This window comes from Grampus griseus, assembly GCF_964374135.1.
Source record: "Grampus griseus genome assembly, chromosome: 2".
NCBI classification, from domain to species: Eukaryota; Metazoa; Chordata; class Mammalia; order Artiodactyla; family Delphinidae; genus Grampus; species Grampus griseus.
In genome coordinates this window covers 159,564,196-159,587,633 of record NC_139018.1, presented here as the reverse complement: position 1 = coordinate 159,587,633, position 23,438 = coordinate 159,564,196, and the positions used below count along the sequence as shown (strand labels likewise).

The 23,438-nt window shown below is 45.6% G+C and overlaps 1 protein-coding gene across 11 annotated transcripts in view; it reads right to left on the bottom strand.

Moving 5' to 3' along the window:
- Window positions 1-17,690: 17,690 nt before the first annotated feature.
- PARD3 (par-3 family cell polarity regulator) overlaps window positions 17,691-23,438 on the bottom strand; it is a 638,153-nt gene continuing 632,405 nt past the window's right edge. For all 11 annotated transcript variants that reach the window (XM_082648190.1, XM_082648201.1, XM_082648198.1 and 8 more), the window contains one exon: window positions 17,691-19,715. In XM_082648190.1, coding sequence (XP_082504316.1) covers window positions 19,319-19,715 — 397 coding nt within the window. In that variant the 3' untranslated portion in view covers window positions 17,691-19,318. The remainder of the gene's footprint in view (window positions 19,716-23,438) is intronic.

Genomic DNA, 23,438 nt, shown 5'->3' with positions numbered 1-23,438 from the left:
TTTGGGTTTTATGTCCCTCCCATAGGCTGCTTTTGAAACCCCCAACTCCACCTGGATTAACAAGGAAATTTGTCATCCCACAAGGTGGGAGGGAGCAGAGCAGGCAGCTCAGGCCGCCGGCTCTTTGGTTCCCATTGCAGGCTGTGCTGGACACATCCCGGGGCTGCGGCGAGGCGGCCACGGCTGTTCCAGGCATCATGTCAGACGTGGTGCATGGACTGAACCGTGTCCCCCAGATTCGTACACTGAAGTCCTAACCCCCGGTACCTCAGAATTTGACTGTATTTGGCGATTGGGTCTTTAAAAAGGTAATTAAGGCAAAACAAGTTCATTAGGATGGGCCCTAATCAGACTAGTGTTCTTTTTTTTTTTTTTTTTTTTTTTTGACGTGGACCATTTTAAAAGTCTTTATTGAATTTGTTAAAATATGGTTTCTGTTTTATGTTTTGGTTTTTTGGCCACAAGGCACGTGGGATCTTAGCTCCCCGACCAGGGATCAAACCCACACGCCCTGCATTGGAAGGTGAAGTCTTAACCACTGGACCGCCAGGGAAGTCCCCAGACTAGCATTCTTATAAGAAGAGGCAATTGGGCCACAGACGCACAGAAGGAAGACCATGTAAAGACACAGAGAAAAGACCACCACCTACAAGCCAAAGAGAGAGATCTCAGAAGAAACCAAGATTGCCGACACCTTGAGCTTGGACTTCTGCGAGACAATACACTTCTATTGATTAAGCTACAGAGTCTGGTACTTTGTTATGGCAGCCCTACCAAACACACACGTGGCTATGTCCAGAAACACAGAGGACCCGCTCTCTCTTTCTTGGGATTCTGCCCCCAACAGATGTTGCCTCACGTCTCACTGGCCAGAATCAGGTGTCAGACACCTTCCTGGTCAACCTGGCAAGACGAATGGAACTGGTGTGATTGTATTAAACTCCTCAACTGAGATGGAATGGATATGAGAACGGAAACCCCCAAGGTCACCACAGAGCCGCAGGAAGAATAATTCTCTCTCTGCTTCTTCTTCCTTTGACTCTTATACCCAGGAGATAGCAGGATAGGAAGACCTCAAATATGGGATATGAAACATAGTAGTATGTATTGTGGCTGATTATATCTCCCCTTCAAGCTCTTAAAGTATGTAGGTCTATTTGATTTTTTGTAGAAACCAACAGACTTTTACCTTTTGAAATCAAATCTTATTTGAAGAAAGATGCAGCTTCTACAAAAAAAAAGAACCACTCAACATTTGTCCTTTGAGGTCACAAGGCAAAACGTTCTTTGTCATCTGTTAAGGGCAATGCACAGTGCCTCACATATAGATGGTACTTGATAGTGAATGAAGATTCCTGGTCACTTTAAGAACTTGCTTTATGAGAAAAAGGAAGAATTGAGTGAACATCTGAGCAATGTTTAGGAACCAAACAGAAGCAACCAAAGCTAGCCAACAGATTGAAACATTAGATGTTCTCTCTCAGCAATGAATACATCCAGGCTTTGATTGGTCCCTCTGCCCAGAAGCGACTGTATAATTACTTTGCAAACAGGTTTGGCGTTCGGTCTATTGGGGAAGATGCTGGATATACTAACCTGCTATCCCCACACACGACGGTGCTGGAGTTATGGTCCCAAAGCGTGCCCTGCCCATAGCACCTTAAACAACCACATTTAAGATAACACAGCCCCTCTCCACAGCCAGGTCATACTGGATCACTGAAAGACAACCGACCCATGGGCGAGCCAATGTCTCTGTTGGTCAGTGACATCCACCTCAAAAAATATGGGATGTGCTCATCAGATATCTGAACTGTGAAACCGTGTCAAGCAAGCAGCAAGAACAGTATATGGGAAAAGACGCGAAGACAAAGCTCCTGGAACAGTGGAAATGATGGTAAATCCAGTCAATGGAATAGCACCCAGGAAAAAAAAAAAAGGCTGAACCATTCGTGCATACAATGGTATGGATGAATCTCAAAATAATTGTGCTGAGTGAAAAAAGCCAGACAAAAGAGAATACGTACTACATAATTTCACTTATATCAAAGTCTAGAAAATTCAGACTAATCTGTATTGACAGAAAGTATCAGTGGTTTCCTGATAGTGATAGCTCCAGCTTTCACTTTTGTGTCCTTGGCACATACCATGGCACCAGGAACATAGATGCTCAGTGAGTGTTTGTTGAATGACTAAATGAAAGAATTTTAAATATTCACTTTGCATCTTCTAAAACACTAGATACAAAAGTAGGGACATAACATATGCCTAACATTCAATAAAGGATGGATGAATGGATGGAAGGATGATTGGAGGGATGGACGGACAGATGGGACCCACTAGCCTGACCACACCTGAGTCTGTAGCATCTGAGGCTATAATTCCACATGACCTGGAGTTAGCTTCTGAAATCTCCCCCCGAATGCTTCCCAGTAGCCACAGTGCCCCCAGGCCAGCAGTCCAGACCCCATGCTCCCTCCATGCCAGGCATCATGAGATCCAGTCCACCCCCAGAGCCCTGTTGTGACATCAGGAATTTTTCCAGGCCTTTCCAAATCATATTTCACCTGGAAAATGTTCTACTTTGTCATGGCGCTGAGTGGAGAAAAATAGAATAAATTATTCCAGTCTGATGCTTTCTTTTTTTCTAATAAACCCCAATTTCCTAAATTATAATTAAAAGGAAAATATTAGAGCACAAACAGCATTATAACATTGAATTGCTGTACTTGGTGGAGTTTCCTCTCTAAATCCACATCAACAGGCAGTTTAACAATAGGAGAAATCTCAATGGGAGTTCAACAGATGAAATTAACACAGCACACAGCTCTGGACTAAAATATTTCTTTGCCCTTGTAATTGCTTGCAGCCACCCTTGTGTAAAGCCCCCATCACATTACAGGATTTGTTGTATGTAAATTGAAGAATAAATGGTTGGTAGCACCTTTCAGCTCTGCGATGCTGGAAATGAGTTTTTTAATAGGAAATTAGATTAGTAATATTTTAGTCAACAAAAATGTGGAAAAATTCTGCATAAAGATGAGAAAATCATTCATGCACAGAGACTTTAGCATCAAGAGTGAACAATTGTTGAAATCTGTGAATGGCTATTCACAAAAGAACTTCTCCTGGCCAAAGTCCAGGGCAGAAAAAAAATGATTTTCTTTATACCTTTATCACAAGATTCCACCACAATGCGCGTTCTAGATAATCATAGCAGAGTCCCTTCCCACAAGCTCCCAACATTTTGTGTGTAACCTGGAAGCTTAAATCAGCTGCAGAGGTAATTACGGTGCTTCCTGCATCCTAATACGTGGGATGTGGGCTGCATTGTAAGAACATTAGCTCATGGCCCCTGGAAGGCCAGAGATGGGGATTCACGGGGTTGGGGAGAGTGTCAGGGGGAGGGAGGCGAAATCTGGGGTCTGGTTTCCTTGCTCCAGCAAGGGGACCTGACTGTGTTCTGGGAACCAGGGTGAGATGGGCCTTACCTGTTGTTCTAGGCCAGAAGGAAAAGGGAATTTGATACCTGGGTCTCACTCTCAACCCAGGAAAAGTGGAAGCCAGGACAGAGCACGCAGTCCCAGTGAGTGGGAGAGACCAGGAAAGAGAGAACAGTACTTAAGGGCTGGTCACCAAGTCCCCGAAAGCCGGCTGAGGAATAGTAGAACTGGAGTTCTCATTTTTGGAGACAACGCCTAGAAGGATCCCTGGAGCAGGGACAAATCTAGGTTTTGAAACTAGTGTGTGACACTCACACAGTCAGGGGAGCTCTAGGAAAAGAATAGAAAGGTAAGACTCTCGGGCTTCCCTGGTGGCGCAGTGGTTGAGAGTCCGCCTGCCGATGCAGGGGAAACGGGTTCGTGCCCCGATCCCGGAGGATCCCACGTGCCGCGGAGGGGCTGGGCCCCTGAGCCATGGCCGCTGAGCCTGCACGTCCGGAGCCTGTGCTCCGCAACGGGAGAGGCCACAACAGTGAGAGGCCCGCGTACCGCAAAAAAAAAAAAAGAAAGTTACGACTCTCCCACAAGGCACAAGGTCTTCTTGGAAGGGGCCTTGTAAGGGAGGAGCCTGGAACTGAAGCTTCGTGAGCGGCCCTGTGAGCCCGCCTCTGCCCTCAAGACATCCCTGTGAAAGAGAGGAAGCCCTTTGTGGGCCTGGGACTGACCGTGGCTGGGAGAAGATGGCGCCGAGACATGGGTTATCTTTCTTCACCGAGGTTGGGTGGTGCAGAGGGAAGGGGTAGAGCGCTGGGGGCTGGAGCTGGTCCTGGACGAGGAACAGGAAACCGCTGGAGGCGGCCGTCCAGCCCTCCTCCACCAGAAGCAGGGAGTGGACGGTGTGGGCTCTGTCAACAGGCACAGGCCTGCAGAAAGCTGCCCCACTCCTTCTAAACGGCCTTTCAGAGAGCTGCGCTGAGGCAGCAGCAGGACAGAGAACCCGGTAGAATAAAGGCCAAGGGAGCCTGAGAAAGGGTGGTTCGGTCTCTAATTTTATCTGGATGAGAGCATTGGCTCTATGGAGAGTCACGCCACCTCAGTCTGAATCCTGGCTCTACCACTCGCTAGCTATGTGACTTTGGACAAATAATAAACCTCTCTATGCTCAGTTTTCCACATCTATAAAATGGGTACCGTAATAGATAGCATCGACCTCATAGGGCTGTTGTGCATTAATGCATCTAAAGCGCTTAGACCGGTCTAAGAATAAATACAAGCTATGATTATTATCTGCTCCTTTTAAACGATAATTATGCAGATTGATGGATCTCAAGCGCATGTACCTTACCATCAACCGGCAACAATTTTTTAAGTAAACTTTTTTTAAAATTATTATTTATTTATTTATTTTGAATTTTATTTATTTTTTTATAAAGCAGGTTCCTATTAGTTATCCATTTTAAACATATTAGTGTATACATGTCAATCCCAATCTCCCAATTCATCACACCACCACCACCGCCCTGCCGCCTCTTTCCCCCCTTGGTGTCCATACGTTTGTTCTCTACATCTGTGTCTCTACTTCCGCCCTGCAAACCGGTTCATCTGTACCATTTTTCTAGGTTCCATATACATGTGTTAAGATATGATATTTGTTTTTCTCTTTCTGACTTACTTCACTCTGTATGACAGTCTCTAGATCCATCCACGTCTCAACAAATGACCCAATTTCATTCCTTTTTACGGCTGAGTAATATTCCATTATATATATGTACCACATCTTCTTTATCCATTCGTCTGGAACCGTTTGAGAATTCTTGCAACATCTGTGCAAGCTGGGTAATGGACAAATATTCTTACCTGGGACTGAGCAACCGAATCAGGAAAATTAAAGAACGAGTAGACTTAATAGGTGTTTTTTGGGGGGGGTCCCCCCACCCCCAGACAGTATCCAACCATTCCCTGCAGTAGACAATTAAATTACTCTAAAACACAACTACTTCCCAAGAAACCAGATCATCTTAATAATTCAAGGAACTTAAGCAGAATAATAAGCTTCAAAAACAAGTTATGATTCTGGAGTTATTTAAACAACTACTGCATAAACATGTTGGGAAATTCCGAAGAGGAGATGTAATAAATATCCTGAATGTCTCCACCCAGCCCTCAGGAAGCAAGGGTCTGTCACTCATCGGCAGGCCGGGCAAGATGAGCTAGCTCTTTTGAGGACAGGAGTGGTTGCCTCTGCTCCTGGGGTAAGAGTCAAACCCATAACACTGGGAAGATTGTTGGGTGTGGGGTCCCAGCCTGGATGCACGAGCTCTGAGCATGTGATGAATCGGAGACCAGAGCTTCCAACAGTCAGTTTCTATAAAAGGCATCTGCTGTTCTTCTCTTCCTGACTTACTTCACTCGGTATGACAGACTCTGGGTCCATCCACCTCACTACAAATAACTCAATTTCGTTTCTTTTTATGGCGAGTAATGTTCCATTGTATATATGTGCCACATCTCCTTTATCCATTCATCTGTTGATGGACACTTAGGTTGCTTCCATATCCTGGCTATTATAGATAGAACTGCAGTGAACACTTTGGTACATGACCCTTTTTGAATTATGGTTTTCTCAGGGTATATGCCCAGTAGTGGGATTGCTGGGTCGTATGGTAGTTCTATTTTTAGTTTTTTAAGGAACCTCCATACTGTTCTCCATAGTGGCTGTATCAATTTACATTCCCACCACCGTATGCTAACACATATATATGGAATCTTAAAAAAAAAAAAAAAATGGTCATGAGGAACCTAGGGGCAAGACGGGAATAAAGACACAGACCTACTAGAGAATGGACTTAAGGATATGGGGAGGGGGAAGGGTAAGCTGGGACAAAGCGAGAGAGTGGCACGGACATATATACACTACCAAACGTAAAATAGATAGCTAGTGGGAAGCAGCCGCATAGCACAGGGAGATCAGCTCGGTGCTTTGTGACCACCTAGAGGGGTGGGATAGGGAGGGTGGGAGGGAGACGCAAGAGGGAAGAGATATGGGGACATATGTATAGCTGACTCACTTTGTTATAAAGCAGAAACTAACACACCATTGTAAAGTAATTATACTCCAATAAAGATGTTTTAAAAAAAGGCATCTTCTGGAGGAGAGGAGGGAACAGGAGAGGGACCAGTGGGTGGAGGGTGAAGAGCGCAGTGACTGTTTAAGATCCAGTTTTCTGAACATCCCTGCAAACTCCCTCTGAGCCCCATGGATAGAAGGGGGCTGCCAGGAAAAACTGAAGGAGATACTCTCACAAAGGAATCTGTGAAGAAGAAAAACTACTACCATTTGGGGGGCACTTAGGTTCTAAGCATGGGACTAAGCAGTTGTGTTATTGATAAATCGTCTTAACAACCCTATCTGGTAGGTACTGAAATGGGGTACTGTCCCCATTTCCCTGATGGGAACACTGAGACTTGCAGAGGTTAAAAGCCAAGATTATTCAGTGAGTAAGTGGCAAAGCTGGGATCCAAACCCAGGTCAGCTGACTCGAGCCCATGCCCCTTGACACTGCACTGATTTGTGTCACAAACAAGAATGGGGGCAATGGGGAGGGACGGTGAGCCCCAGTGGGAGGTTGAGGGCCCCCAGAGACCATGGCCTCGGGCACAGGCACTGGTAGACCCAGAGAGGGCGCCAGCAGCAGAGGCAGTGGCTCCTCAGCGCCGTAGACAAGAGCAAAGCAGAGCGAAGACCACGGGAGAAGTGAGGGTCCCGGGGACATGGGGGCCGGGTGTCTTCAACGTACAGGTGGCAGTAGAAGGGATGAACAGGAAGGGGACAAAAGAGAGAAGAGAAGAGGACCCAGGACATATCCCAGAGGAACACCAACATTTCAGGGATGAAGGTGGGGGTCAATACTCCATCCACTGAATTTTATTAAAACATGTCAAATTTCATTAGGAATAACTCTCAAAGTCACAAAAGAGTCTAGGAGTATTTGCCTTTTAAAAATTTTCCTACTTCAAATGTACCTACGTCTGTTTTCTTATACCTTGGTCTGTCTCTCTCTGTCTTTCACTCATTGTTTACAGAAACACTACACGCTTGCTTTAAGTGCAAAAAGGGAAATCAGAAAGACACTACAGCAAAAACTTCAAGTCCTTTAAATAAAGTTTCAGGCGAAGCATTCACTCAACAAACATTTATTGTCTACTATGAGAAAGAAGCCAGGTTAATTTCATGGTCAATTAATTTCATGAAGTTAACCTATCAGAGGTGTTGGACGTAGAGTCCTGGGTGTCATTTGGGGACAGCAAAGTGCGATCCAAGCCTGGAACACGTTTGGAGAGATGGAGCTGAGCTGCTTGGTCAAACCAAAAGACAGTGGAGGCTGGGTCACCAAAGAAGGCTTGCATAGAGGAGATATAAACCAAAGCCAGAAATAAGCCTGAAACACAATGCTGGGATTCAACAAATCCTGAGGTTAACCGGGTGAAAAGATCAATGTGGAGATTTAAGCAACAGAATCGGGCCTCAGGGCTCACCCAAGACCAAGGATTCAGGGTGCACCTCTAGGGTCTTGAAGGGATCCAGCTGTTTTTAAAACAATGGGCCAAAGTCTCATCTGGATTTGAATAGACTCGAGTCCTGCAGTGTGGATGGATCACTTTGCAAGGCGTTGCAGTATCTCACCTTCAGATTCACCAAAACGGGATTTAACATGCGTGTCCCTAAAAGTCTTAGTATTCGTGGGTTTTTTCCAACTGATGGTCCCATTTTCACATGAAAAGCCATAGATCTTAGCAAAGAAAGGTTTATAGAGAAAATGGGCAAAGCGAAGAGGCACGATGATTGAGTCAGACTAAAGAAGGACACGGCATCTGAAAGGGAAGAGACATGTCAGATTTCTTTAATGTCAGATCCATTAAAGTCAGATGGACACTCTGGCAACAGACACTCCTTAATGTAGAGATCTCTTAAATGTAGGCTATTAACGATGCTGACCACCTTAAGCTGGTGTTCTCCTTTGTAAGAAACTTTTAATCAGAGAGAGAGTAGCATTTCCTACCCTGCAAGGGTGATCAATACTCCCACGCATGCCAAGAGCCCATCTGCCAAAGCCAACATTTTCGCCAGTCTCTCCAAGTTTCAAAAGGAAAGTTGGCACTCCTGAGCAGAGCATGGATCTTTGACAGTCTCCTAATGGCCAACGTTATTAAATAGTAATCAGATGGCTCTAGACGCCTTAGCAGCTTGTCATTTCGGGATTCAAAAGACTGCCTAAGCGCCAGGCACTTGCTACTCATCCCACCTCCCTCATCCTCCCAAGGATGGGCTGGAAAACTTGTACCTAAACTTCCCAGTATGTTACGTGATTCCTCTGTGTCTCTGGCTCACCCTCAACATGAGCTCTAGTGAAAAGTAGTCATCTGGTGGACGCATTCTGGAAAAGTTGTGATTTGAGCCATGAATGGGAGGAGAGAGATCCTAGGGAGGTCCCCACCCTGTAGAGAACGTCCGATGCTCTTCCCCCTCTAGAATCCGACTGTCCATCCTGAAGATCAATCCATAGCTAAGTGAGAGCTCTTAACTTCCGGTATTTGTAAAAGCTAAGCTTTAAACAATTCTTTACTTTTTTTTTTTTTTTTTTTTGTGGTACGCGGGCCTCTCACTGTTGTGGCCTCTCCCGTTGCGGAGCACAGGCTCCGGACGCGCAGGCTCAGCGGCCATGGCTCACGGGCCCAGCCGCTTCACAGCATGTGGGATCTTCCCGGACCGGGGCACGAACCCGTGTCCCCTGCATCTGCAGGCGGACTCTCAACCACTGTGCCACCAGGGAAGCCGTAAACAATTCTTTTCTTGATTAAACTTTAAAATCTTTTGATAAAGGCCAATCAGAAAAGATCAGGCCAAGAGTTCATCATTGTAAGAGATGTCAGCTTGTTCCAGGTACTGAATAAATGATTACGAAAACAGGCTGTAAGGCTTTTGTTGCTGGACCAACCTGAGGGTTTAGAAAACTTCTTGGGCTCCTTTTTATTGCACGCAGCTTTTTTTTTTATTAAGGAAAAATATAAAACTCTCCCAAACCTCTCACACACGCTCAGTGGAAGGTAGTTTCTCTATTAATTTCTTTAGCTTAAGTCACTGGTCAATACCAACGAATTCCCACGCAGCAAGCAGATTTGAAGAGGGGTCAAAATAATTTTGATCAATGACACTTACCCAGAGAACATGGGATGGTTACTTGTTAAGAAATTGAGGCAGGAACCACTTGAAACATTCAAGGGCTTTAAACTGGCAGTAACTTGGGGATCACTGACAATAATCTGAGGACCCGTGAGGGCAGCTGTTTGAGGTACAGAGGCCATACGACTCTCTACTGTTCTCAGTCCATAAATAACAAAACTCAAAGTTTTGTCAAAGGTCACTTGGTTGAAGCCCTCTTCTTTCTCTGGGGCTTCTTGTTACATATTATGGTACAAATAAGCCCCTTATAAAAAGAAAAGGAACTGATTAAAAGGTGGCACACTTTTATCATTCCACATCAACAGTATTTCCAAGTTTATTACTCTTAATACTAAGTGACGTAGTAAAGTGTATCAGAGATCTTCACGTGTTAGAGCTTTCGTGATTCGCAAGGAGTGATTTACTGAGAAAAAATTAACCTCCTATATATACATGCTATTTTCACTTTAATAACTGATAACATACGAGTACATCATATGCCATAATTTACTTAACCGTTCTCTTATTTTTGCATGTTTAGGTCCAATTTTTGTAATAAACAATTAAAAGAAACTGGTTTGGGTATAAATCTGTCCACCTTTTGGGTTGTTTCATTAGTTCCATTTTAGAAAATGAAACCTCAACACCATAGGTTATGAAGTTTCCAGGTTCTTGATATTTCGCCAAATTGTTAGGTTTTCAGGATCCTTCAGGTCTCAACTCACTAGACCTTTCACTGTCCCCATCATAATTATGTCCCCTCCTTCTGTTTTTCTCTCATAGCAACTTGGTTTTGAGAGCCCTTGTCATAGCTTAACGTACTACATCTATTAGTGTGTTTATTTAATTAGTGTTTGCTTCTGCCTTTGGACTGTAATTTTAATGAGAATATCCATGTCTCTTTAGCTGATCACTGAATGCACAGTGACGGCACACTGTCTGGTATATATCAGCCCTTGGATGGATGGAAGGATGGATGGATGGATGCATCTATTGTCATCAAGTGGGTTTGGGCATTTCAGCTGCTGTGATGCAAAAAGTCATAGCAGCCCACTCCTAGGCAAAGGGGACCGTAACACTTTGCAAGACTCCTGCTTTCTGGCATCTGAGAAGTAGGCAATGGTTAGAACTGAATTTCTACCTCCCACTCAGAGACCACAGAACTTTGTCTCGCTCTGCACCCCCTTTCACTTCATCAGAAGACGCCCAAGATGCCTGGGTTGTGCTCCTAACGTCGTCTGACATCCCTGGAGGGCTTTCTCCAACCCCGCCACTTCTTCCTCCTGTCGACCCCACGGCCCTCCCAGGGGTGGCTGTTTTCCCCTGACACTGTGCGTATTTCGGGCTTGGCCGTGGGCGAGGTGTCCCTCTCACTCCTGCTGAGGCTCCAGGGCATCCCTCCTCCCTTCTCCCCAACCCTCCCCCAATTCTTTGCAGCTGTGAATTGGCTACAATATGTGCTATTCCACTCTTGGTGGCAGGTTTCTACCAGACCTCCATCTTGTGACGACGTTAGCACCTGCACTACTGTCTTGCAACCATCTTTGTTGCTGGAATTGATTTCCACACCCACGAAGAAGATCCTTCTGCCGTACTGGTCTCTCGGTCCCTGACTGTCTCACACCGGCCACCTTCTCCCACGGACACACCCTCCATACCCCTCCACAATCGCTCCTTGGGCCACCCCACTCATCAGCTCTAGTCCCCAACTCCAGCCATCCTTCGGCCCCGCGGGCCTGATATCACTTCTTGTCCTCGCCTGACTCCAGCCCTTACTTCCTCCTCATCCAGCTCCGATCACGACCCTCCTCTTCCCCAGCCCATTCACCTGACAAATCGTAAGCCTGGCCTCCTGACTGCTCCGTGACACACCAGGCACACGGTGGCCTCAAGTTTGCACTTATGGATGTTTCTCCCAGGCAGGCTCTTCCTTCAGACAGCCCCAGGGCTCCCTCACCCCTTCAGACCTCTGCTCAGCTGTGATCTCCTGAAACAGAAGATCCCTGGCTTCCTTTCATTCTCTATTCCCTAACCCTCCTTCGTTCTCCTCATGCTAGTTTCACCCTCTGACTGCTATCAGCAAGTCCCCATTAGAATAAGACTGTGTTACTCGCTGGAGCGTTCCCAGCACCTAACCCAGAACTCTGCACACAGTGGGAACTACAAACGAGTGCGTGAATGAATGAATGATTTTCCCTAGACTGACTCCACATTACACATTATCCATTTCATGCCTTGCAAAGTGGCATCTTCTTTAAAAATCAGTATTGGCCTCTTCATGGCCTTACAATTACCTTGAATAGATCACACAAACAGGATATCCATGGCTTTCAATTAATCCAGAGGGAACCCTAAAAGGACTTCAGATGGGCAGCGGAAGATACTACCACAGTGTATGAAGTAGCCAATCAGAGATTAGAAGTCCCTGATGAGCCATCCCCTAATGAATGGAGAGAACATTTCCTGGCTTACGGGAAGGAGAGCTGGAGCCAAGGGAAGTGCCTCGTTCAGCTGGATTAGTTATTGGAAACTCGTTTCCTTGGGCCAGCCAGTTCTTCCAGATGCGAAGTCTGTGGCTGTCTGCGTCTCTTCTCCAGGGACACGGATCAGAGGAGTGGGCCCTGGAGCATCAGCTGCTGGCTCCTGCTTCACAACCCCACAGCCCATTTAAAGGAGCAGAGGATGGACACAGCTGTACAGTGAAGCAGCGGGCAAACCCCAGAGAGGCTCCTGGAAGAGGTGTCCCACCCTTCGGAGCCGCCCAACCCTGCCCCCTGCCCTGAAACACACCCAGTAACCTCCTGTGTTTCTCTCCAGATGCTGTGACTGTGTTTGATTAGGATCTGGAGTGAAATAAGCCACTGGTTTCGTCGGGAATGTCTCAGAGTAAAAGTTTCTTTCTATGCATAATTAATATTCTGCCTCTTTGGAGATAAATTTTCTCTCTCCAACTCTGTAAATGGATCGTTTCCCCTTGGCCATTGGTATGTCATCTCTTTACCAAAAATAAAATAAAATACAAAGAAAAAGGATAGGTAAAGAAGAACTCCTCACTAAAAATGATTTACATTTTTATTCCAACGTGAAAAGCTTAAGAATGTTTTTAATGCCTGTCCAGCTTGAAACCCGCCGCAAATGTCTTACAACATTTTGTAACAGGCTTTTCCCATCTGTGCTGAAAACAGCTGATGATTTAATGCAAATTGTCATTGTGTTTTTGCACAATCTTGCAGCGATCTTTTCTATTTTGTATTAGCATTTGGGAGTCTCTCTTGCATCTGCTTCAGAAACTCGCCTGCTAGGACTGGCTTTCTGTTGTGGCCACTCTGTGCTCTAAAGCATGCTGCTTTCCCCATGGTGCAGACCCTTATTTTATTTTTTTAAATTTGTCTGCCTTTAATCTCATAGGACTCTTTCTTTTCTCAACATTAGAACCTGGCTTAGAAATACATACTTTCTGGTCTAAGAGGTTTAAATAGAGAAGCAAAGGATCCAAAGAATGGAACAGTAGTTAGCAACGAGGGACCCAGTGGGGTCTGCAGATCCACACGGAGGCCTGGCTGGTTGTCTATTTCAAAAGGCATTTTTGGACTAAAGTAAACCATTATAGAACCAGTGTATTTGTCTCACATAATGTATATAATATATGTACATATGTATTTGTAAGTGCACGCAAATAGTATTATGATTAATAAAATTTATTTTCAGGGCATTGTTAATTTCCTAACTCTTTATGCATTACATTGTGTTTCTTTTCTCAATCAATGAATTATTGATTATTGATTATTGATTATTGATCAAGTAAGGAATTTTAAATTGTTAAAAACAGAAAAACATCCTTTTGCTAAAACCCTTATAACCCCACAGGTTCAGGACAATGGGTTCCACATTGTGATTGGGCTGTTCACCAACCGGCAAGTCACAAGCTCTCGGATTCCCCATTTCCTCATGCGTAAAATTGGACTCTCATTTCCCTAACGTGCTTCACAGGGTTTGGGGATGCGAAAGAAGAGAATGCTGTACCAATCGTAAAGCACTACACGCATAAGTCAACCCGGTAAGGTGGGAGCCAGGGGCTGCTGTGCCCTCTGATGGCTGGTTCAGATTCTGTGTTAACGCTTTGGTTGCCTGGACCAGAGGGCGAGCTCCTTAGGCTCAGATGGGAGGCAAGTCATGCAGATGACATTAAAGAAGCCTTGGAAATGGAGTTGCAAGTCAAGGGCATGCGCAGGACAAATTCACTTGGAGGCCCCACAAGCCAAGTTCAAAGCTTTGCATGATTCCAAAATACCCGGCTTTCAGGGCAAGTCCTCGTTCCACCTCTGTCTGGGTTGTCAGACTAATGTTTGCTCCCATTTCATCCCAACATAAACAACCGTGATAAGTTTGTTGCCACTGACAACGAGAGCTGAATAAAAGCAAGTCAGAGGGCTTCCCTGGTGGCGCAGTGGTTGAGAGTCCGCCTGCCGATCCAGGGGACACGGGTTCGTGCCCCGGTCTGGAAGGATCCCACATGCCGCGGAGCGGCTGGGCCCGTGAGCCATGGCCGCTGAGCCTGCGCGTCCAGAGCCTGTGCTCTGCAACGGGAGAGGTCACAACAGTGAGAGGCCCGTGTACCGCAAAAAAAAAAAAAAAAAAAAAAGCAAGTCAGATATGAGCTGAACCCTGAAACCAAATCATTCACCAAGGTCACGATTGGTTTAGAAATTTGAACTGTTTCCTTCCTGTCCCTTGCCACCAATTTATGGCATTTCCCCCTTGTAGTTTGCAGTCGGCTGGGCCCTGAGCCACATAAGACTGTTTTTAATGGCAAAATCTTCAAAGTTGTACTTAAAATATTTGCATCGTAAAGTCCCTCATGGAAGCCAAACTTCAGTTTCAGAAGGAGCCTCCTAGCAAGCAGCAACTTGCCTTCAGAGAAGGGAGAAGGGCTCCTGCCCTGACACCACCTTCTAGCCGCTGATCCAAGAGCTGATGACACCCCAGGAGGAGACTCAGATCATCACGAGACTTTGCAGATGCAGAGATGGGAACAAACTCCAAACGGTTTTTCTAAGCCAACGACAGTGCAAGGTGACTCAGCAGTTAGTTGAGCAATTCAAAAGAGCGCTTTTTTTCACACATTTAATTGATCCTGTGAGGAAATAAATGTTAAGGATGAAAGAGGAGTAAGTGTTCAGCTTCACAGTGGGAAGCCTTGGTCCTTGTTTCTTGCACTTTTCTCCCTGGTCCGGAATGAAATAGACACATCTAGGGAGTGACAGGCCAGCGCACCGATAACTCGCTTTAAAAAATAAAAAATGAGGAGATAAAAACTGATCGTTGAAATTTAAACTCAGAAAGGAAAAAAAAAAAAAAACTCGCGAGGAAACGCAATTACTCTCTTTAGCAAAGACATTTGATCTTATCTGACTCATAATAGAATCCTTCATAAAAATCAAATTCTCCACTATAGGGTTTAATCTAAAAAAACTAAATTTATGGACAAAGGGCACCCATCGATTTTTCCGTTGCTGAATATGAAAGCTGAGGGAAAAGGAAAAGGAGGCAGAGGAAGATGCATGCTGACCGGGAAGATGATGAATTTTGGAGGGAACAACCCGTCTAACGGGAAAATAAGCTCCTTCTGTGCGGAAGGCAATGATAATCCCACCTTTTCTCTATGAAATCTGAAGTAAAATATGTTTCTTGTTCAAAAAAAAAAAAAAAAGCTTATGCTCAGAATTACAACCTTCATCCTCCTTGCATTAAAAAAAAAAAGTCAATTTAATTCAACCAGCTTTGTGATCTAATCATTACTCAGAGCTGAAGATGGTTTTTCCATTAAAGTCTCTCCATCATTCTCACTTTCTGACCTGTGAACATTCTTATTAGCTGCCTTATTAAGATGATATCCTGTCTCTGAAGTAAGAAAAGATTATCTCCTTGCCTGACATGTCATTGTCAGAGTAATCATTGTTAAAAAAAAAAAAGAAGAAAAGAACTGATTGTTAAATAGACATTTAGATGTACAGCACACCATGTCGTACAAGGACATCCACGATGGGACAAGCGTGATGGAACCTCAGTCACTTCCTCTGCCAGGACCAGCAAACAGAGCCAGAAACAAATTACTATCTGCTTAAGCTCAGGTTGGTATCAACTGGAGGTAAGACTTGGGTTTTAAGAATGAAATAAGGGACACATGAAAATAACCAGCTAAATATAGAATTACGTACGCATTTCACATCTGCTGCATGTGCCTGTCACGTGTATAGACGAACAACGTCTACTCCCTAATGAAAACAATCGGAGAAGGGGAGCAGCCCAGGAGATGAGGGCCCTTTTGGGGTGAGTGATGTGGACAGAGAAGCCTCCGGACCGCTGGTCTCTTCTTCCCTCTGGCCTCGTGTTCAGACTCATGGTGGCAGATCATGACAAAGCCCACTGCCGCCTAAGTGGTGGTCAGCAATCTTTCCTTATTTTCTGCCCTTTTTCAAAAAGGGTTTGCAACAAAACCAACGGCCCCCGCTCGATGAAACAAAATTCATTTGGTTTACCGTCTCGGAGTTGATAGATTTGACTTCCTTAGCAGAAAACCTGAGGAGCCCGGGTCCACCTCTCCTTCCTTTTAGTGAGATACCTGGGATCCGCTCACCTCTGAGCTGCCTTTGGTCTAACTGACTCCAGGGAAAGGAGGTGGGTGTGGTGCTTGAGTCACACAGACTATTGCTACATTATATAATGTTGTTTTATAATGTATAGTTACATATACATATTTATAAGACTATCTGTAGTCCTAATGGCCTGAGAGAGGTGGTAACAGGGGGACCAGGTTTTCTGAGGGACAGTTGAGCGACTGCACCTCCATCCTTAGCTGTGTGAGGGCCTTGGGGTTGCCACCTGCACCCTTTCCTGACCTGAGACTTCTCCCTGTGGACACACGCTCCCTCTGGTCCCAGCAAGTCCTTGTGAGATGTGCTGGAGCAGAGGCCAGTTCATTTAGACAAGATTGCTTCATCGGGCATATTCTCACTTCTGTGCTGACCCACATCTATTTCTCCACCTCTTCTCTGTGTGGCTCAAACTGTCAGTTTTAATCAACAAATCCTCTGTGATTTAGGCTCCCACAACATCCAGTACTGTCTCTCTTCTCACTGTCAGTTGAGATAAATAACCTGTGAGTTTTGGCATTTGCAGCGGACCTCCTGGTCAGTGAGAAAATTAACAAATCTGTCCATCTTCGCTTTTCTCCTTTCCCACACCTTGTAGGCATATAGGAACCAAAGACGTGTTATCTCCTTGGCTTGCTATACACCTCTCGTTACTAATCTTGAGGTGACAGAGTTTGGATTTAGTGGCAGGATAAGGGTTGCTATGGCAACCAGCTGATGCTCGGCCCTCCCTGGGAGGGCGTTTTGGACAGGTCTTTGCAAAGCCTGCCCTTTGGGTGGGGACCACGACCATAATGGTGCACAAGACCCACCCAGGGATCTAGTGCCCTTTGTGCCTTCAAAGCACCATACAAATATGAATGAGTGTCCCTCTGGAAGAAGGAGCAAAGCCTCATTGTGTAATCTGGGAAGTAAGAACCAGGCTAGTTTGGAAGTCAGCTTGAATTTGGACTTCTCTCTGGGATCGAGGTACACACGGTCAGGACTCAAGCAGAACATTCGCCTTGTTGAAATGGTCCATAGTGCAAAGGGCAACAACGGAAATATTACATCGTTCTCTGTATGATTATTCTTTTATTTATTCTAGTGTATCGGTTCCTCCCATTCCGAATTTCCCGGCTACTCCGGGCAGCCTGGGCCTTCCAGTGGACTCATTAATTAGGTCCTTCTCTCTTTCCTGTCCCCTCTCTCCTCAGGTGTTCAAATAAACAATCAATCACCCACTTCCGTGTCTGCACAGAGATGAGGAAACTTTCAACTTTCTCTAAATATGGAAAAAAAAATTACATCTGTTGGTAGACTAAAAAAACCCAGCTAGGAGAGTTTTCACAGGAATACTACAGACACACAGAGAACAGGAAGAAATATGCCTTTTATTAGAAGTCTCATATGTACAGGGAAAGCTGTTTCTCACAGCACAGGGGAGGCTGTGAGGAAGAGCAACTGTCGTCGGAGGTCACCATGCTTACACTGGTCACATTTCAACATCGCTATGTTCCGTGAACAAACAGAACCATTACACAGAAATGCGAAAGAGACGTAGGTACGGGGATGAACCCCTCACATATTTTCTAAAAAGAAGTGGACACAAAAATACAATGTGCCGGTAAAAATAAAAAATAGAAAATAGGCGTATCGGTACATGTCTTTTTTTTTCTTTTTTGTTAACACACAGTATGCTGAAATTTCATCTCAAGCTTTTCTCACATCGGGATTTGCAGGCACTTTAGCAATCCAGCCACGGTTTACAACAGCCACGGTTCAGACCAACAAATGAGAAGACGGGAACACGGGAGTAACCCAGGTCCTCGTGACCCGCACGTACATGAACGTATTGACACCAGGGCAATCTTCTGTTCTCCCTGTTTGGGGACACCAGAATGTTCTGTGGCATGTGGAACAGCCTTTCTTCTTATTTACCTTTTCTATTTCATGGCAGAATTATCTTGAAACCTGGATGACATCCCCAGGCAGAGAGACAGCAGGTGGATGAACAGACAACCGTCCATTGCGACCGACTTTAAAAACCGGAGAAAGCAGGTGAGGTTCTGGAATCCCGAAGTGAGTGTCCGACTGATCTCTGCTCCATGCTAGGCCCTTCCTGCCAACTCATCAAACAGAAACTAATTTACAAAGAATGGCTGGGATGTACTGGGCCAGACGCTCATCCTGGGAGAATTCTTTCTTTCCTTAGCTACCACCCACCGTGTCATGACACACACTGGGCCGGCGGGTGGGCGGCCCCCTGCCCCACCAGGGCTGATGCCTGTCTCCCCTGTTCCCCACGCAGAGCCATGACTCAACACACATGTGAGGGTCAGGACTGAGAGCAAGGGTATTTATACACACAGACAGAATAATCACTTTATTGGTAACACTGAGTTATAAGGCAGTTACAAAAGGACCCCCCCCCGATAAACAGACGGTGTTGGAATATGGCTTAGCTCCTTTTAGATGAAGGAACTTTCTTGTCGCAAGGGGCTGAGAGAGAAAAGGGAGACCATACTGGTTACAAAGGATTAAAAATGACTGTGCCGGGAAGCACCACGGAGTCCCAATTTCTGGTGTGTGTCACCCACTTTCATCCACCAGAGATGGAGATGTCACCTCACCTAAGAAACTTAAAGGGAAAAAAGAGGGTCCAGCGTCACCCTTGACTTCAGGGTAATCTGTTGCCACAAGCTGTAGGGGGCGGTAACACGAAGCCACGACGTCTCCCGGGCTGGGCCAGATTCCCAGTACCTGAGAGATGCAGAGCGTACGATGCCTCGAACAGGTGATTGTCAGATGGCGGGAAGTCCTTCCATGAAGCAGACACTTGGGACACAGTGGCAAAGACATTAAGGCCTTCCATCGAATAGCCCACACTGCTTAAAGGCACTAATACCAGCAACACAAATATTCCATACTACCACCGAGGTTTCAAAAAAACTCCCAAAATACAAGTCTTCATAGGAAAATGTCCTTTATTGCATGACACGAAGAGTCTGTTCTTCTCCTTCTCAGGAATAGAAGGGTCTCCCTTTCTCAGGAGTCTGGAGTCTGTTCAGCCTGGCGACCTGAGAAGGGGAGGGGGGGACGTCCTGCCGGAAGGGCCCCTTGGGGGGGATGTGACTGGGGTCCTGGACTTTTTTATATGAGTCATAGTTGTTGAGCCCCTCGGGGGGAGGGGGCTGCTTCTTCATCTGCTGCTCTTTCCGCCTCTGCTCCTGGCGGAGGAGCTCCTGGGTCTCCAGCATGACCCTGGCGTTGAAGCCGTGCCCGCCCAGGTAGCCGTTCCGGGAGCCTTGGTAGCTGGAATACCTGGGGTTCTCCTTGGCACTCTGGAAGCCTTCCCCAGGGGAATAGTTTTGCTCCCAAGAATCCTGGGAGACGGAGCTGGCGTTTTTCCTGCTTTGCCTAGAAAGCAAAGCCCAAAGGTGAGTGTGAGGGTTGGGAAAAGAGGAGGGAGAGAGATGGAAGGAAGGAGTGAGGGGGCAGGGCTGAGCCAAAATAGCATTGCTATATCCCAACAAACATTACAAGAAGTCCCATACATACGAACCTTCAAGTTGTGTACTTTCAATCATGCGAACGTGTGTTCGCATGTCCAATCACGGAAAGTTACTTCACGTGTCTGGCGTACATTGTCATGTGCGTGCATCCTCCACAAATGTTTGCGCTTTTGTGTACTTTACTGTACAGTACTGGGTAGAGTACAGTAGTGCAGTACCTTCATTTCAGGCCCAGGATGTCCGGAAGCAAGCGGAAAAGCAGCAGTGATGTAGCTGGTACTACTGTACTTTTCAAGTACTGTACTGTAAGGTTAAACATGTTTTCTTTATTTTGGGGGTTGGTTTGTTTTTTTTATGTATTATTTGTGTGGAAAGTATTATAAAACGATTACAGTACAGTACTATCTAGCTGACTGTGTGAGTTGGGTACCTAGGGTAACTCTGTCGGACTTATGAACATGCTCTCGGAACGGAACTTGTTCGAATGTAGGGGACTTAACTGTATTTGGTTCCAGTCACGTGCCAGACACTGTGACAGGGGCGGGAGCATGAAAACATGACTGTCCCTGGCAAGTCCAAGTCTGAGACAAGTCGGCACAAACAGTGGCTACACAGGAGAGACAGCTAACAGATTCCGCGGCTACTCAGATACAGGGTCCTCCTCCCGTGTCTGGGCGGTGCTCTCTGTTCTGCTCAGGGTGACAGCGTCTCCCGCAGTTTAGACTCACTGGCAGAACGCTGTTAGGGGCGTTAGCGACTTGGCAGCTTCTACGCCAGCAATAATGTCTCGCTTTACAACATTACAATTCAATTCTAAACAAGCCAAACAAATATTTTACACAGCTACCACCATCATGCCAGAGACGCCAGCTAATATGAAGTACGTGTGACGGATTCCGATTTGAGTTCAGTTACGAAAGCTTTAAGACTAGACTGCTTTAGGATTAAAAATGCAACAGGCGGTCCCTTAAAGCCCCGGCTTTTGAGTTGTATATGCCAGCAACTGACACCCTTCGGAATACAAGCTCATCAAGATTGCAGAGCCTGGACGTGTGCGGAGGAAGCACTATTTTCCTGCCCACGGTATCCTTCCCCAAGCCCAGGGTAACTTCCTCAACTCATTTTCTGTCACCCCAGGATGGGGAAATGAATCAGAGTCCTATAGAAATTTCAGCTTCTTATCCCTTCTGCAATAAAGTTGCGCATCATTTTCAGGAAACATGATCGTTTTGAAACATCTTTAATTTACTATCAAGTCTCTAGACGCTTTTATGAATTTACAATACGATTGGCTATGATAAAGTAAAACAATTTTGTGCCAGGAAGGAAGACATGCCCTAATTTTTTTGCCTTAAAAATGGAAGAGAAGGAGCGAGAATTGAGCCGTAAAACAAAAAAATATATTGCTCCATTTATCGATAAGAAAATCATTCTCATCAACACACACAACATGACAGAGTGTTCAGAAAGACTGGGAGAGGAAAAATAAGGTCTGTGCAGCACTGGGTCTCCCACAGGAATGAAGCCATTTGCATTCCTGAACATTCAGAAGTGCTGTCAATGTGGCTTGGGATAAAATCTGCCCATTTTCCATATGACCTAAAATGTAGTCAAGGGTATTTTCAATAAGGAAGATGAACCACTGTCCAGAATCCTCCCTGGATATGACTCTGATTAACTGAACAGTCTACAGTGTATCCATCCTTTTAACGGGAATCGGGCCATGTGTACCGTCCGCCCAGGCAAGAATCCTTATATTTGATGGACTAGTTTATTTGCCTAAAGCACTGATTACCTTCACTTAAAGAGTCATAAATTAATCTGCTCAGAGCAATGAGTGATGGAGAGTGCCAGCATGAAACCAAGGGATTTGACATCAATCATGAAACTTTAATTAACAACAAACTTGTTACTGATGTTATAGCAACAACGTGGGATTCCCTCACAGGTTAGTTATCAGTTTAAGGATAACCGGAAATAGGCTTCTTCACCCTTGGTCCACGGGGATCCACTAGCCCTGTCCATCCCCGTCTCCAACTCCATGATGCCGGAGGCTTTGCTCCACGTAAGCACGTACCGGAAGTTGCATTTTGAATCAGTCCAGGAAAACAGAGTCTTTTTGTATTCAAACACACTGAGAATTCACTAACGGTTTGTTCAGGATGGAAATTATGACGATGTGGGAGAAAGAATTTCTTGAAGCTAAAATTTTCTTCAAATTAAGCAGTTTAGAGAGAAGGAAGAAAACCTCCCTGAGGTTCGAAGTAAGACACTTGAGGAAAGTACATACACACAGATATGTACACATGGATGCATGGACACACGTACACACACATACACACACACACACATGCTTCCTCAGAAAGGAAGCTAGCGTAGCAACAAGCTCTTGATTAAAGAAGAGGACAAGAAATGAGCAGGTTGTAGAGAAACACAAGAAAGCAGCAGACAGAGAGTCTCCTCCCCTGGAAGATGAGGCACGCAGGCGCGGAGCACAGTGTGAGAGAGGCTGGGCGTCCCGCGGACACAGATCCAGCCCTGGGTCTGCGCGTGTGGCTGTGTGAGCCTGGGAGGGTTATCCTCCCTGGGCCCAAGGTGCATCGTCTGTGAAACCGGCATAATCTCTAATCTCATAGGGTTCTGGGGAGAAATAAATGAAATCGCAGACGTAAAATGCTCACAAAAGTGTGGCATATAGTACATGGTTCACTATTGGGTGACTTTCAAGTGACTTTGTCTCCAATAATTAGGCTCTGGGTTTGGGAGGGCATCTTTCTGACCAAGGGAAAAAAATAAACAAAAAGTTCAGCTTTCTGTCTTTTGTCTGAAGGGTTGGTAGAGATCAGGGAGCAGAGAAAGGCACCAAAGACTATCTGGAGAACCCTCACTCGGGGAAGCAACTCACAAACACGTCCCAGAGTTAGAATCAGAAGCAAGCTTCCCACTGTCCCAGCTTTGCTCAAAGGCCACGAATAACCACAGGAGCAACAAAGCATCATTCCTTCCAATGAATGTCTTTACAGTCAACACGCAGGTTTGTTGGGTCCTGGAATGCACTCACTGGAGACGCGTGAGTCGACCCAAAGCACGGACCCTGGTGTGGCAATAACTCCCTCTTACTGATGATGCCTGAAGACCACTGTCATGTACAGGACACCCAGCAAAGCCCCAGCGCCTGAGGAAAGCCGTCAGTCACTGCGCTGAGGAGGACACGCAGGGATGAAGAAAGACAGACCACAGCTGACAAGGTGAGAGGCAGTCGAGACACGTAATAAACGGGCCTGTGGGGGAGACTGAGTCAGGGCGTGGAGACACAGCCGGGAAGCAAGGTGGATGAGCAAGAAGCCACCAATGGCAGGAGGAAAGATGCAGAGGAAAGGTAAAGAAAAGCATTCAACAAAGAATCTTGAGTATGTTTTTCTATCAGTGACTATGACCCAACATACTTTTCTACTAGATTTAGAGCTGCCTTTTGGATACGAAGGAACTAAGCTAGGCATTTTTAAAAGGATTTAAAAAGAGAAAGTAAAACAGAAAAAAGAAAACTAACTTAGAAATACAAAAATAAAAAAGAAATCCTCCTCTGATTGAGAATTAAGCGTGTGGCCACTCGTGTCCCCTTCCCCCG